Source organism: Temnothorax curvispinosus, unplaced genomic scaffold (assembly GCF_003070985.1).
Source record: "Temnothorax curvispinosus isolate PA1 unplaced genomic scaffold, ASM307098v1 QBEX01005075.1, whole genome shotgun sequence".
NCBI classification, from domain to species: domain Eukaryota; kingdom Metazoa; phylum Arthropoda; class Insecta; order Hymenoptera; family Formicidae; genus Temnothorax; species Temnothorax curvispinosus.
The window spans coordinates 66,837-81,044 of record NW_020214855.1 but is presented as its reverse complement, the minus strand read 5'-3'; the positions used below and the strand labels follow the sequence as shown (position 1 = coordinate 81,044).

At 42.3% G+C, this 14,208-nt stretch overlaps 1 protein-coding gene across 4 annotated transcripts in view; it reads right to left on the bottom strand.

The window, feature by feature from the left end:
• Positions 1-13,946, bottom strand: part of LOC112454442 — a 22,680-nt gene extending 8,734 nt beyond the window's left edge. The window contains exons 1-5 of one of the 4 annotated variants that reach the window (XM_025015833.1): positions 13,833-13,946; positions 11,265-11,373; positions 7,955-8,056; positions 5,883-6,288; positions 4,121-4,209 (exon numbers count right to left, since the gene is read on the bottom strand). In XM_025015833.1, coding sequence (XP_024871601.1) covers positions 5,902-6,288; positions 7,955-8,056; positions 11,265-11,354 — 579 coding nt within the window. In that variant the 5' untranslated portion in view covers positions 11,355-11,373; positions 13,833-13,946 and the 3' untranslated portion in view covers positions 4,121-4,209; positions 5,883-5,901. Of the gene's footprint in view, positions 1-3,966; positions 4,210-5,868; positions 6,289-7,954; positions 8,057-11,264; positions 11,374-13,832 lie in introns of those variants that run through there. The other 3 variants (XM_025015832.1, XM_025015831.1, XM_025015834.1) reach the window with 3 other exon arrangements.
• Positions 13,947-14,208: the final 262 nt, after the last annotated feature.

Genomic DNA, 14,208 nt, shown 5'->3' with positions numbered 1-14,208 from the left:
AGAAAGAAAGAGAGAGTTAGTGAGCGAACCCGATAAATTCGATTGGTGATATATGCGTGCAGCACCAACCGTCCACTGTCTCACATTGACAAATAGAAGAAAACGCTCGTCCATTCACGGCACAATGCACATTATGCGTCGTGTCTTCTTGCGCGAAGCGACAAAGCGCACAGCGTGCCCATTCCGATGCCGACGATCGTTTTCCTCGGCTTTCAGAGCGAACATAGATCGTTCGACGGACTCTCTGTTATCAAAGTGTCGAGCCGAACGATCGATGCTCTCTAAAAGTATGTCGTATGCGAGAGCATCCGGCGTTATCGGGCCCGATCGAAGAAGCGCAGTCGCCGTATACTCTGTCGGCGGACACTTAGGCGTGTCGGAAGGATTTGGCGTACCGGTGGTAGAATGCCGGCTCCTGGGGCGGCGGTCGAGGGTGCGCCGGACGTCGGGGTGCCAGTACCGCCGGCGGGGTTGGCGGCAGCTGGGGCGGCCGGGCCCACGTCGCGCGAGGCGCTTAGCCCGAGCCCGAGGCTCTGTGTACCGGCCACGACACGGTACACCGTGCCCGCCGCTCTTGCCGCCCCGTCGGCCGCTTGCTAAACGAGAACAGAGACGAGAACGTTTCGTTTACTTTGGCGCTCTCTTGCCCCCTTGCCCCCTTGCTGGAAGAATCGCGTTTCTCTCGTTCACATTTTCCGCCGGTCGTCCGCCCCCCCGCGCGCGATATCGCGCGCGAGAGATCGCTATCTCTCCCGGCGGAACTCTCCGCGCGATATCCTCTGGAACGTCCTGCAATGATGGCTGGAAAGTGGTTCGTTAAAAAAGCGCCATTGATTGCGACGAGGTGGGGCTTGGGGCCCTCCGGGAGGAGCCTGGGGGGATGGTCGCTCGATCGCCGCCGGTGAATTTTATCAGAGACGCAGTTCGGTTCGTCTTGCCGTCGTGAAAAATGGAGAGGAATTATTTGCTTAACGACACGTGTGTCTCTGGCGGGCGAAGGTTACGTGGAAGGAAAGCCGGTTCGATATCAACGAGCGAGAGCGTCGATGTCGTTATAGCGGTATTGCGTGTACCATTTCTTCATATGAACTTTGCACATATAAATATGCACGCCGCAATAGTTGAAAGCCTGTTGTTGACCGATTGCGATGTCGCGCGGTCTAAAATGTCATTGGAAAAAATTACTACCAGATACCTTCAAAAATCCGCCTCTTTATTTATTATATATCGCTCCGACTAATTATCTCCGAATAATTATCATCTCTGATTAATTCTTTTACGTCCCAATTAAATCCGTCCGTAAACATCACTTCACGATCGTTAAACTCTTTCCGTCTAATTTCATGCCATAATTAAATGCTAAATGCTAAATGTCAATTCTATTTCTCAATCGTTAAAATTTAAAATCTTGCTGCGAATTTCAAGTGAAATCTATATAAGATATAATTTGTTTTTGTAAATGCAAATAAGAGGGCAAGGTATCTCTGGCATAATCTGGCATAATTCGTCGCTCATTAACAGGTGGATATCCGCGGCGGGAACAAATGAAGTGTCCGTCACGTAGCGAGTTTCTCGTTTTCTCAATCGGCGAACGGTGAAGGGTCGCGGCGCGACCGACCGGTCTAGAATTGCTTCGAATCGCTCGTAATAACGTCTTTTTGCCAGGAAAGTGGATAACGGTGACAGAGAGCGGCCATTGGAAACGGTGACTCGATTTTCGCGTGATTGCATCTGTCCCGTCGACGAAAAACTCGTTTCGCCGATATAGACGCTGCGAGTAGAAAAAAAAACCGGTCGCCGAGTGTGTCGTTGGTTTTCCACACCGTTATTGTTCACGCACTTCCACGCAACGACACAACACGCACAATCCATTTACCACGGAAAAATGTACATGCGACGGAAAATAATGATTTACGTCGGCACGTCCGGCACAGTTAGACTTATTAGGACAACAATTTATCAATGCAACAAATTCTTTTTAAATTCAAAAATTCAATTAAAATTGAAATAAATTTATTAAAATAAATTAAAATTATATAATTAAAATTTAACTTTTTTAAGTATACTAAATTAACTAAATAATACAATACTGAAAAAATATGTATATTGTGGTACGAGTGATTTCCATCATCAATACTAGTTTCAACAAAAAGTATTTCTTTAAGATAACGAATAACGAGATTTAATGCAAAAATTAAAGATGCCGCGGTAAATAAACTCTCCGTTTGGGACCAGCGAGAGCGCCCGGTATAGGGGACAAGGGGGTATAAGGGGAAGAGATAATCAGGTTAGGTTACAGTTTCATTTCTCCACACCGCGACATCTCTCATCGGCTCGTCACGAGTCACCTATAAATCGCATCCTATTGACCGCAGAACGCTCTCGCAAAAATCCTGTTATACCTCGATGCGCAATCTAGCGGTATCTTGCGACACCTCGCGCACTTACCTTAAGGTCTATCCAGACAAAACTTGCATAGGTGTATAAACATATGCATAAAGAGATGGATTGGCCCATTTTCTTATGCACATGTATATGGACCAATCAATTTGCTTATGTTTATGCGCTATGCAAGTTTGTCTGGATAGACCTTTAAGGACTCGTGCACAATGAAAGGAATATAAACCACAGACTTTTGCATGACGCATAATGCATAATCATAAGAAAATTGATTGGTCTATTTCCTTATGCATATGTATATTGACCAATCAATTTTCTTAATATGCTTACGCATTATGCGTTGTGCAGAAGTGTGTGCTCCCCGCTTTATAAGGAATTAAACATGGAGAAAATTCCGTGTCTTGAAAAAAGAAAGAAGACCGTGTTGAAAAAAGATGCGACTACGAATTCTCTCTATGTTTAATTCTTTGTTCTTTATTCTTCTCATTGCGTATGAGCCCTAATTCTTAAACGTCGACGCGTATCTTTTATAACGTTAATGAATGTACACACTGTAATTATTGAATATTTGATACTGATTTACTCTCAATTCTTAATTAGAAATCTTTTTTATAAAAAAAAACTTGAAAGCTGTATATACAGTCTAATAAGTATATACAAAGTATTTCTTCGTAATAAAGATTAACCCTTCGTAGTCACACTTCTCTAGAATCCCGTGGTAGTCACACTGGGTCATATTGACCCAGTCGATTTTTAATGGTTGCCATTTTAATGGTATCGGTCTGATCGGGTTTAAATAATTCTGGAACATACCTTGAACATTCTAGAATATAAAACAATTGCGATTTTATGAGAAATCAAATGGCAACACGTAAAAAAAAAAATCGTGAACAAGTACATGATCTACCTATAGAGGATACTTTAAACTCTTGTAGATGGCGGATCAAGCCCTACTTTAAGCTAGGCATTTAGCTGATATTTAGATCCAAATGAGTGTGGATCACATTGACTCAAGTTAGACTACGAAGGATTAAAACTGATTCGACCACAAATGATATTTGCAATCATGGTAAAATTACCCGATCTATTTTCCATTATCGTTAATTCCCGGTTTAATTAACTCACGGCATCTCTCTATCGCGTCCCACATATAAAATCGCGGATTCGCGGTGGACTTTAATCAAGGACACCGGCTCCGGTCGACGAGAATCTTGACTAAGGTAATTCTATCGCGAGGCCCGATCGTGCCTAGGTCAGGAACCTTGGAATAGTAACCAGATGGTGCGGTAGCGCGGCTAAAGGCAATTCGGTTGCCTCACTTTCACCGCCGTCTGCAGCTAGATGCAGACCTTGCGGTTAACTCGCTCGTTACTGGAATATCAAGTGTATATCCGACTATCCGAGATTGATCGCGGCGCGCACCGTTAACGACGCAACAGCGAGCCTCCTTTAGCTTTTCCTTATCACATCCTCTCGTAGTCTTTTCTTCGGGCGCGATTCCGTTCTCCATTTTTCACGCAAGCGTTATCAAAGAGAAGTACATCTAGACTCGATACCGCGACTCACCCTGATAATGTCGAAGAGGAAGTTGCCTGACCCGGCGCCACCGCCGGCATTGCCGCCGAAACCAAAGAGGAATCTCTTGTCCCTGTTCTCGTCCTCCTCCTGTGTCTCGGTCTCATCCAATGGCGTCAGCTCCTGCGGCGAATTTTCGCTCGGCACTTCGTCCGCGAATTGCACTCGCACCTCGTTGTTCTGCGACTCCGAGCCGATCTCGTTCACTCGATTCTCCGATTCCGGGTTCACGTCCTGTAAAAAAATGTTACCTATGGCTGACAAGGATCGAGCGATAAATCGCGATGCCCCGCGCGAACTTTTTTGCCCCGGAACGGACAAAGAGTAATTTTATTCGTTTCATCATTTTTATTACGTGCGTACTGCGTTTCGTAGCGTAAGCGACACTCATACGAGATAAATATATTGTGACACAGATTGTTAATGACTTCGGATTATTAATCATTGATCATTATTGATTCCTTCGACGAGAAGAGGTGCACAAAAAAATCGCGATCGACAAGTAGGCCACTTGCATAATTTCAGGGTCTGTAAAGTGTAGTTAGATCCACGTAATATTCCAGCATTCCTATAAATTATTCATGACGTATATAACTTCCGTTCTGTTGCGTAAATTTAACTTTTCGATCGAGATTTTTCGTGCACCACACAGCTAAAGCAAGAATGATCAATATCATATTTACCCTTCGGAGTCTTTCGGAGTAGCTACATAAATTTTAATTTTACGTAAGAATGGAACAAATAACATGCGAATTATAAACAAATAAGACAGATACGTTATAAAGTTTGTAACATGCATAGTTAAGCGACAAAAATAGCATTAATTACAAGTTGTACAAAATGTTTTCAACAAATATATGTTAGACTTTTATGTTAGATTGTACTGTCTCGGATGTGTCACGTAATAGCCAATGATTCAATTCAAAGAAAAAGCTGAGTATCGGATCATTGATTACAGATAATCTATGTAAATACTATTTAAATAAGTCTTACATCTCTGCAATAATCCTGCAGGTATTACATAAGAAACGTATAATAAGCAAGGTATTTTTCAAGATTGTTAGCGGGCTAGACTGATTTATCCTGCGGCAACAAATAACTGAAACGTAATTAGCGTACTGAAAATAGAGATGACAGAGCGAAAGATCGAAGAAGACTAGTTGATGAAAAGATTTTTCTCGAGACGAACTTCAAGACCCGTAAACCACAATGAAAAAAATTATCTGGCAGTTGAAAAATGGTCTCGGCGTCATATGAGGGAAGAAAAACGCGAGACGATAAAAACTAAAATCTGATGTTGCATTTATGTCCGAGTTAGATGACGAAGAAGTGAGAGTTTGGATAGACGCAGTATATAGTTTTTGAATGAGTTCTGCGAATATATATATATAAACATATACACATGTATAGCATGAATTGCAGACGAGAGACACGAACAGATAATTGAAATAACAGGATGGAAAAAACCCAGAACCAGTAGAATAAAATTTTCCGGTGGACTCTCTGTACGTCTATAGTAGAGTAAGATCGCAATAATGGATCGTGGCGGCATAAGTTGCCAATACAACATTATTAATCGATTAATGGCTAGATAAATAGCAGACACGATGACGAAAAAAAAAAAAAAAACAGTTAGCAATGTACGAAAAAACGTGCGCAACCGCGGCAGTCCTGGTTGCGCGGTAACTTAGCGGTTTCACATTAGATCCTTCGAGATCTGAGTGGTCGATCGAGTGGCCGGCCGATCGATTCGATCCTCGTTTTCTCGAGTACCCCAGTGGATTAATTTAGCACACAAAGGCAACGTGCGTGCCGCGGCAGTCCTGAATGCGCGGTAAAGGCATTCTGCGAGGCATTCTGCATTCCTTGATGAGGATTCCTCAAGGTCATGACCTCGAAACTTTTACCGAGCTGCTGATCAAACAGTCACAGCGTAGTGGTGACCTCGTTTTCTGACAGTGATACTGTTGTTGATATTGTTCCTGGCGTCGCTGTAGTGGTCGTCGTAGAGATAATGTTGTCTCTGCTCTGTGTCACCGTTATCTCCTCCACGTCGGGCGGAAACGTCGGCAGAGAGATCGACACTTTGGAACCGTTCGAGGCGGTCGCCGACGACTCGTCGTCCTCATCGTCATCTCCGAAGGGCGACATGCCTACTACGCTTGTGCCGTCGTCGTCCCTCTGGACTCCTGGGGACGTGCCGCCGCCGCCGCCACCGGCGCCGCCGCCACCGCCAAGAACATTACGGAGGATGACCGGGCCAAGGACGCGAATGACTTCCGCGATAATAGAGTTGACTTTTTCTTCGATTCTCTAGAAAACAACAGGCCTTAGCTTGGACAACCTTGCAGCGTGGCGATAGCTCGATCCTCCTGTTTTTTTTTAAATTTTTTTTTACTCGGGCTTCAAGACATCGCTTTGCTTTGCGGCCGTGATGGTATGATATCGATCGACCCATGGCAGTGATCGTTGATAGTTTTTTTTATCTATGAATGATGTGGAACTTACGTTGCTTCCGGTCTGTCGGAGGATCTTTTCGATTAATCTGATCAATCGTCCGTTTAATAATGAATGTGCGATTGATCGATGCTGTGCTTAAGTATGACTGATACATTATTATGTTTTATCATATTATCGCTTAATACCAGGTTTTCCTTTCAAAGGCGCTGTATAAGTCATAGGAAATAAGGTTCAGCGCTTTTACATAATACTCGGCGCTCAATGGAGCAGGTATCTCCCATGAAAATTTTACGATCCAACTTTAAATACAAAAACAGAATTAAAAGACAAGAGTGTCCTGAAATGCAGTTATATTCCGTAAAACCCGAGAGGACCCACCGTCTCATTTCGTGAGACCGTCGTCAATTTTGTCGTGCACACTCGTCCAATCATTCGAGAGACGCTACAACCGGAGAAATTTCGACATTCCTTCGCGAAAACGATCGTCCGGCTCGCGCAAACCGCAACTTCGCGGCAATGCGGAATAACTAAACTCAACGCTATTCTGCGAGGTTCGTTACTAAATCAATCGTTATTGTCGTGCATGTGCACGCACATGCAACCGCATGCGAGAGAAGGCCGGCCGTCGCTGGCCGACGCGCCGAGGAAGCCATTTCCTAACGAGACAAAAAAAAATCGCATAGCGCATTATTAGTCAAATTAGGAAGTTATTCGTGAACAATTCAATAGGCAGCGCGGCCAGAAGGAATTTCACACGCAAGAAAGGAACTTTCCCGAGAATGTTTAGTCTTTTATAGGTAGGGAGCTTCTCTTATTCCGTCGACGAACGATTACCTCGCACTGCGCAATTTTTTGTTCAGAGACCGTAATGAAACTTCCCCCTAATAACGTTTGCGGAGATCTCATGAAAATTCTCATTGTATAACTGGCACGAGATCGAGGCGAGGATTCGGAAAAAAAAGGGAAAAACGAGAACTCGAGAAATCTCGTGTAGTTAACGGATCGACGGAAGCGCGATTATTTTCTTTTTGCAAGCGCGAACACATAACGAATTCGCTTCCGCTCTCTTCATGCGAAATAAACCCGTATAGAATGAGATCGAAACAAATCGATCCATACGTGAGCGTACGAGTGAATGAGCAAAGGGTAGGTAGTATATTGGCTAATGCCGTTGGCTGCCTCTCAAATCGTATGCGTTACTTTCTCGGTAAGAATGTAAAGGCTTCAGCGAATATCGCTTTTTTTTTCTTTACGATCACAGATCTACAAAGATCAAGACGAAAGCAAAAAGTCCTAGTGTCGACGAGTGTCAAAAGTTCTTAGTGCATTTCTGCCCGAATGCTAATCGCTCAAGGACGTGTCGTATTGCTCCTTGATAGTGTTTGTCGTGCGAGGTATATAATCTGCGATGATAATTTATGTACAGCCTCGCCTACTTAAAACGCCGCTCGGCGTTGTCAGTCCAGTCCTGGCCTTCTGCAGGATTTCTCTGACATTCACACGTATCACGACTGCTCACCTGGGAAATATCGGGGAAGAGCTGTCGTAGAATGCCGATCGTCCGTTTGCTCCTCAGGGCGGCCTCGCTGTCGGCTTCGGCCATCACCAGCCGATCAAGGGCCTGAAAGAAAGTTATTCTCTTGTTGGCCCTGCCGTTACGACAGCAATTTCGAATTTGGATTTCTTTATGACAGCGGCGACACTTCTCAGCTGGTGATATCAAGCGTTATCGAGATTTGATCGCTCGTGCGCTCTCGTGGATCTCAAATCTTTGAGGATACATGTTTGCGGATTAATAAGCCGGTGTTTTGCCACGCGAGAAAATGCCTATCTACTCAAAGTAAGCGGTCGCAGACTTCTACAGTTACGCAACTACTTTTGAAGTATGTATGAACTGGGATCTTTCAACCTATATACGGAATATACGTGCATGGAGCACTGGGTGTACACGTGTCTCGCGAAGCGTTAGACAAATAATTTTGATTTACGATGACAATGAAGAAGAAATTTGCCAATAGGAGTCCCTTTTACCCCCCTTTGTTTTTCGTTAAAATGATCTGTGCATCGTTTATGTCAGAGTGGCGTTAAAATATCGCGAAGCGTATATCCGCGCCAAGTAGCGAGACAAATAAGGAAGTACCGTGATGCGTATAATTTTCCCGCTCGGGTTGAAAATGTACGGTAAAGGCCATGGAATTTAGTGCGTCTGAGAATGTTAAGGTAATTGTGTTGTGTAACGTTCTTCGTGTTAGATGGTAGTCAAGCAAGGATCATTAACTTAAGCGCCACTGGATATTGAACGGAGACTTTTGTCGACTACTTTACTGTTTTCCTTTACGAAGACACGATGACAAAATCCTCGTCAATTCCACGCCAATTTACGTATGCCGCGATTAAAATTCATTACATTATACATTATACATGACGATTTTGATGGCCGCTATTTTCGTCGACGTCGATCGTCAAAATCGATTAGCTCACGCAACAAGTGTATTTTCAAGTATTTATTTAAAAGCAAAGATTGCGCATGTGAATATATTAAAGTTTGTAAAATTCTGAAATTTTTCCATAGTTAATTCAGTCGAAAATTACGAAATAATCAACATTCGACTACATTTGTCTCATTGAAGGACAATCTGTGTCATGACAAGGCTATTCAGATTTCATCAGTGTGCATTTTACATCAGTTTCGCATTAAATTTCGCGAATGGAGCTAGATTGGCCAATGGACGGCCACCGAACCCAAATGTTGCTCAACCGAAGTATTATGGTACACTTTCCCTTAAACCTCGTTTCACATTCATGTGATCACCATCGTATTCGCCCGTCTCAACTTTGGCCAACGAATTTCGCTCGTAAGTTTGTTTCCGCACGCTTAAAAATATATAATCTTGAAAAGTGAGGGCGAGAGAATTAATACATGCATCATCTTCTATGATAATATATACGATAACATTTATACTTTCTCGTATAACGTTCTTTAAATGCCTTACCATATACCTCTCAATTTTTTATCTATTTGTATAACATTTTAACACACAGTCCCCAATTAAATATTTTTATATCCCACGGCTTATCCTTGCGAGTCCTAATAAATCTTTCAAGCTTTGAATAGGCCGTTTTTCCTGTTTGCCTGGCTATTTATGTCTCTGTATCTATACTTATCCCTAAACGTCGCTCACGATATCTCCCGTTTCGTTATCTCGTATTCCTCGACTGAGGAAAAATGCGAATCGGTCACTGTACGGCCAGTGATTTGTTTGTACACAATGTTCCGTATATCATATCGTGTTGTTAAATTGCACTTGTGCGTACGCACCAGCTTTCCCATCGAGCGCCTATCGACCGAAGAAAGTGTCCGGCGTTAACTCCGCGCTGGTGTTCGCGGCCAGTGAAAGTGTCGGAGCGAGGACGAGAGCCGGTCGCACGACCCGGCTTTTCGTCGGACCGTATACTTTGAGGGTTACACCGTTTCCTTTACGGCCGCATAACCGAAACATTGAACTCCTCACCACGACGGCACGGCCCTCGTATCCGAACATTACGCGCGAAATGTTTTCCAAACGAATAACTCTCATTGTAGTGTCATGTAACCGTCCAGCTAGCGATCACTCTTCCGCCGTACTTACGCACGTGCCTGGCGCATTGCGTGGTCTCAAATTGTAGCGGCGTTACGTAAAGTATAGTAATTATAAATAAATTACGGTAAACGGTAAGTTCAAGTGAGCTATATGAAAGAAAGGCGAGCTCTTCGAGTAACTATATGGATTCCAGAAGTCATGTAATAACGGCAATCGTGCCGTGCCACGATTTTCGAAGAAAATCAAGAATTACAGAACAACTTTCGATGACGTGTTATGGATAATATTTCAAACGTAAAAGATTTCTATTACAGCACGATATGGAAGCGCTCTATCTTATGTAAATTTTATTAACTTCACGAGCGTGTAAAGCGTTTTCGTGATAAAACGTATTCACCGCGGTGAGAACAATGAGGAGAATTTTTTCCGCGTTTGCCAGCATTTCGGAGAGAGTACCGTGTTGTTAAATAAAACAAATTCTTATTTGCGGTTTTTGCAGACCGCAGGTACGATATTTAGTCGTAAAATATCAATCGCGATTGTTTTCCCGCCGTTTCGTTCGCGTTACTACTAGTCTCGTCGGCGGCATACTGTCCGAGTGAAAGACTCGTTGAAAGTAAAATATCATCTTCGGCCATCGAATCAATCGAACCATCGAGCATTTAAGCTCGAGCACGCGGATCGAAACGTGGACTGAACTTTCGCGACCGAGAAGGAATCATCTCGCGCTTTATCCCCCATATCGTCTAATAATTTTAATAATTTGCACGTGATATCTATGCGTCGATACAGAGAAATTCTCTGCGAATATCAGATATTTTCTGCAAATCAGACTTTCTCCTTAATCGGGAGACGGGAAAGAATTAAAGATAAAGACCAGTGAAGAAGTGAAGATTAATGGAAAAGGTTAATGGAAAATGAAATTGCTCTAATCCAATGATTTTAGTAAAATATCATTATAATCGTCATGCATAATATAGTAAAAATCATTATAAAATTGTCATGCAGGAATCGATCGGCGCTTGCACTGCTAATTGCAAAATAGATAGTAAAAATTTCGCGCTATGTGACGCTTGTCGACGAAATTCGACCTCGAATTCTGTTAGTTGCATGCCACGTGCCATTCGCCTTAGATAATTAAGCGACAATGCATGGGAAAAGTGGCTGTTAACGCCGCGAATTAATCTCTGCAAAATAGATGGCGATGTTAAAAGAGAAAGGCACGAGATGCGCCGCTCACGTGCTTACCTCTGATCGGAGCCCGTCTTCCGGAAGCGGATGCGAGCTCACTAATGCGAGGCAAAGCACAGCCGTCAGCGTTAGAATGGTAAATCTCATCTTGATTCGTAGATGGATTCTGCAAAAACAATATAGTACATTAACACGGTGTTCACGATTACGGTAGCAGCTAATGTGCGCATTAACGCGTTGCAACATCGCATATTTCTCGCGATCGGTTTTTCACATTCTACACAATTTTATACTTATATCGCTGGATCTTTTTCGCGATTCGTGTTAATTCGCAGCAGTGCAGATTTCTCGGAAACGATCTTTTGTACGCATATCTCATACAAGCTTCCCTAGATTATTACCCTAGATTAGCTTCTCTAGAAATACACCGTTTCTTCGAAGCACACTGAGAAAACAATTTTCCGCATCTTAGTAAATATTGTTTGCACACAACTGTGACTCTAATTATTAAAATGAAGAAAATTTTCCTTTTTATTAGCACATTTTTTTCTCAGTGAATACACATATATTAGAAAGGAAATATTTCTTTATTTTAGCAAATGGAGTCATAGTTGTTTGCAAACTAATATTTACTAAAAAATACAGATAATTTTTTTTCTCAGTGCACGCGGAAAAATAAATATCCAGACAATGTGCGCGTGATGAAAGTGAAAGATCTATCACGAGTTATAATTTTACTTCTCTCATGAATTTCTTTAAATGTTATTCAGTACGTCTCTTTCTCTGTTCCCCCCTCCCCCCTCCACATAGAGACACGTAAAGACTAAGTCACAAGGTAAAGCGGAAATCGTTCGCGAGGATCACGACAAGACGGAGGAAACGAGAAGGCGCACGGAGAGAAGAGCGAGAGGGAGAGGCGCAATGACTCTCCTTTCTCGAACATGGATCCGTTCGCGACTATCACTTTCGACGGAATGAAAGTGGAGAACGCTGCTGGCGTCTTCGGAGGAGGCGCGGGAGGAAAGGCGAGAGATAACGTGCGCGCGAGCTCCTTAATTAGTCGCGATTTTAATAAAACACACTCGTGCGCCTACCGCGTTTTACGTCCATATTAGGATTATGTTTATTAATTCACTGCGCTTCCTCTTCAGAGCCTCGTGGAAAATTTGCTCGCTCCTTGCAATCGGTTAAAATCGTTGCCCATTTCGTGACGTAAATCTCAAAAACGCTGACCGGAATAAACAAAAATCGATTAAAAACGTGTGGGAGTAGTTAGCAAACGAGAAAGAAAGAAACGATAAACATTAAATTTAATTCTTCTTAGATTACTTAATCGAAAATAAGTGACTTTATCAAAATAATTTTGTTAGATGGAAAGCAAGATGGCAAATCAGAGATGTTCGCCTTTACTGCGGAACATTTGTTGATGTGCGTGTGAATTTTGAAGTTTGCCAGTGTATGTCAATGTATAATGTGCAAATAACTACACGTGCACTTGGCACGCTGAGGATGGATCATGGCGATATAATGGCATTAAGACAATATATAGATTCAGTACACATCACTCCTCTAATCGAGGACAATGTTGCAATATTCCATTTCCGAGGCCACACATGTTAATTAGTTTTAATTGGCATCTCCGTTCCATCTATACCTTCATCGCGTAGAAAAACTTACAATGCGATTATGATATGATAATGCAAATGAAAAGTCGGAGATCTTTTTCCATTTTTTTCTCAAAAATAATTATACTCTGGAATTTTTTATACGTGAAGCTACGTTCAGGAAGACAATTATTTATCTAATAAAAACTAACATTAAATCAGGATTACGACGATTAAATTGGTGTTAAAAAACGTTTCTAACTTTTTGTGCGCAATAAAAATAGAATAAATAAGTGCAATCAAACTGGACATAAAGAGAATTTTTTCGAGAAACTTCTTATGAAAGAAAAATTTGATATTTTTCAAGAATGGACAAATCGAATTTGTGCTATGATTGTCGTAAGTTTCAATTTTCATCTGGAACTTAATTGTTCCGGTCCATTTCAAGATTTTCACTCTGTCAACTTTTTTCCGTACCTCTTTACTCTCTCCATTCTTTCCTTTAAATCTATATCAATTAATCTCACAAAGACAAATAATATTTTAAAAATTATATTTGTTTTTATTAACTATTATTCGTACGGAAAGGAAGTCGAGTTTTCATCAGATAAGTAATTACTAAGAAAACTGTGCGTCCAGATGGAAAGAGATTTCTCCGGAAAATCGTGACTCAGCAGCACTTTCATTAAATATAAAATAATATTATATTATGCCAAACTATATTATACTAATTCCCCGCGGATAACAATAAGTAAATTTGCAATTTCTTCATTTCATTAATAATTATATAGATATCTCTTATCTGTATACATCTAATTCTATTGAGCAATAGAATGTCGTCCGAATCTGCACTCGTCCGCGAGAACACACGAAAACTCAAAAGTTTCCCACTTATCACCACCTGGCCACGTGGTCGTCGCGTTCAGCAAATTCTCCACGAGAACACTGAAGATGAGTATACACAGCGGCTCGGAAAAGGCGCTGAACGAAGTTAGAAACGCCGAGATTTGTGTGAACTCACCACGCACAGATATTTATCCGTCACACGGTTTCGCCGTAAAAATCGAATTAAAAAAAAAAAAGATCTTGCGGGGCTCTGAAGGAGCTCTCGGTGGGCTCCTGCTCTCTTCGGGGTTTTCTGTTACTGTCTGTGTAGCGGCGCTTAGTGAGCGGCTTTTATTAGAAGGAGGGGCCTGGCACCACCTCCACGCTACACTTGTGTCCACGTCTGCCTCGCGTTCTCTCCTGTCAAGTCCGCACGGGAGATCCTGAAGAAGGGATCGATCACGTTGATAAATTTCATTCCGATCACCGAAACGTTGGATACTTCGAAGATGACCGTCAGGATATGCAACCGCGTGTAACGGGCTTTCGAATGTAACAATATATAATTAATA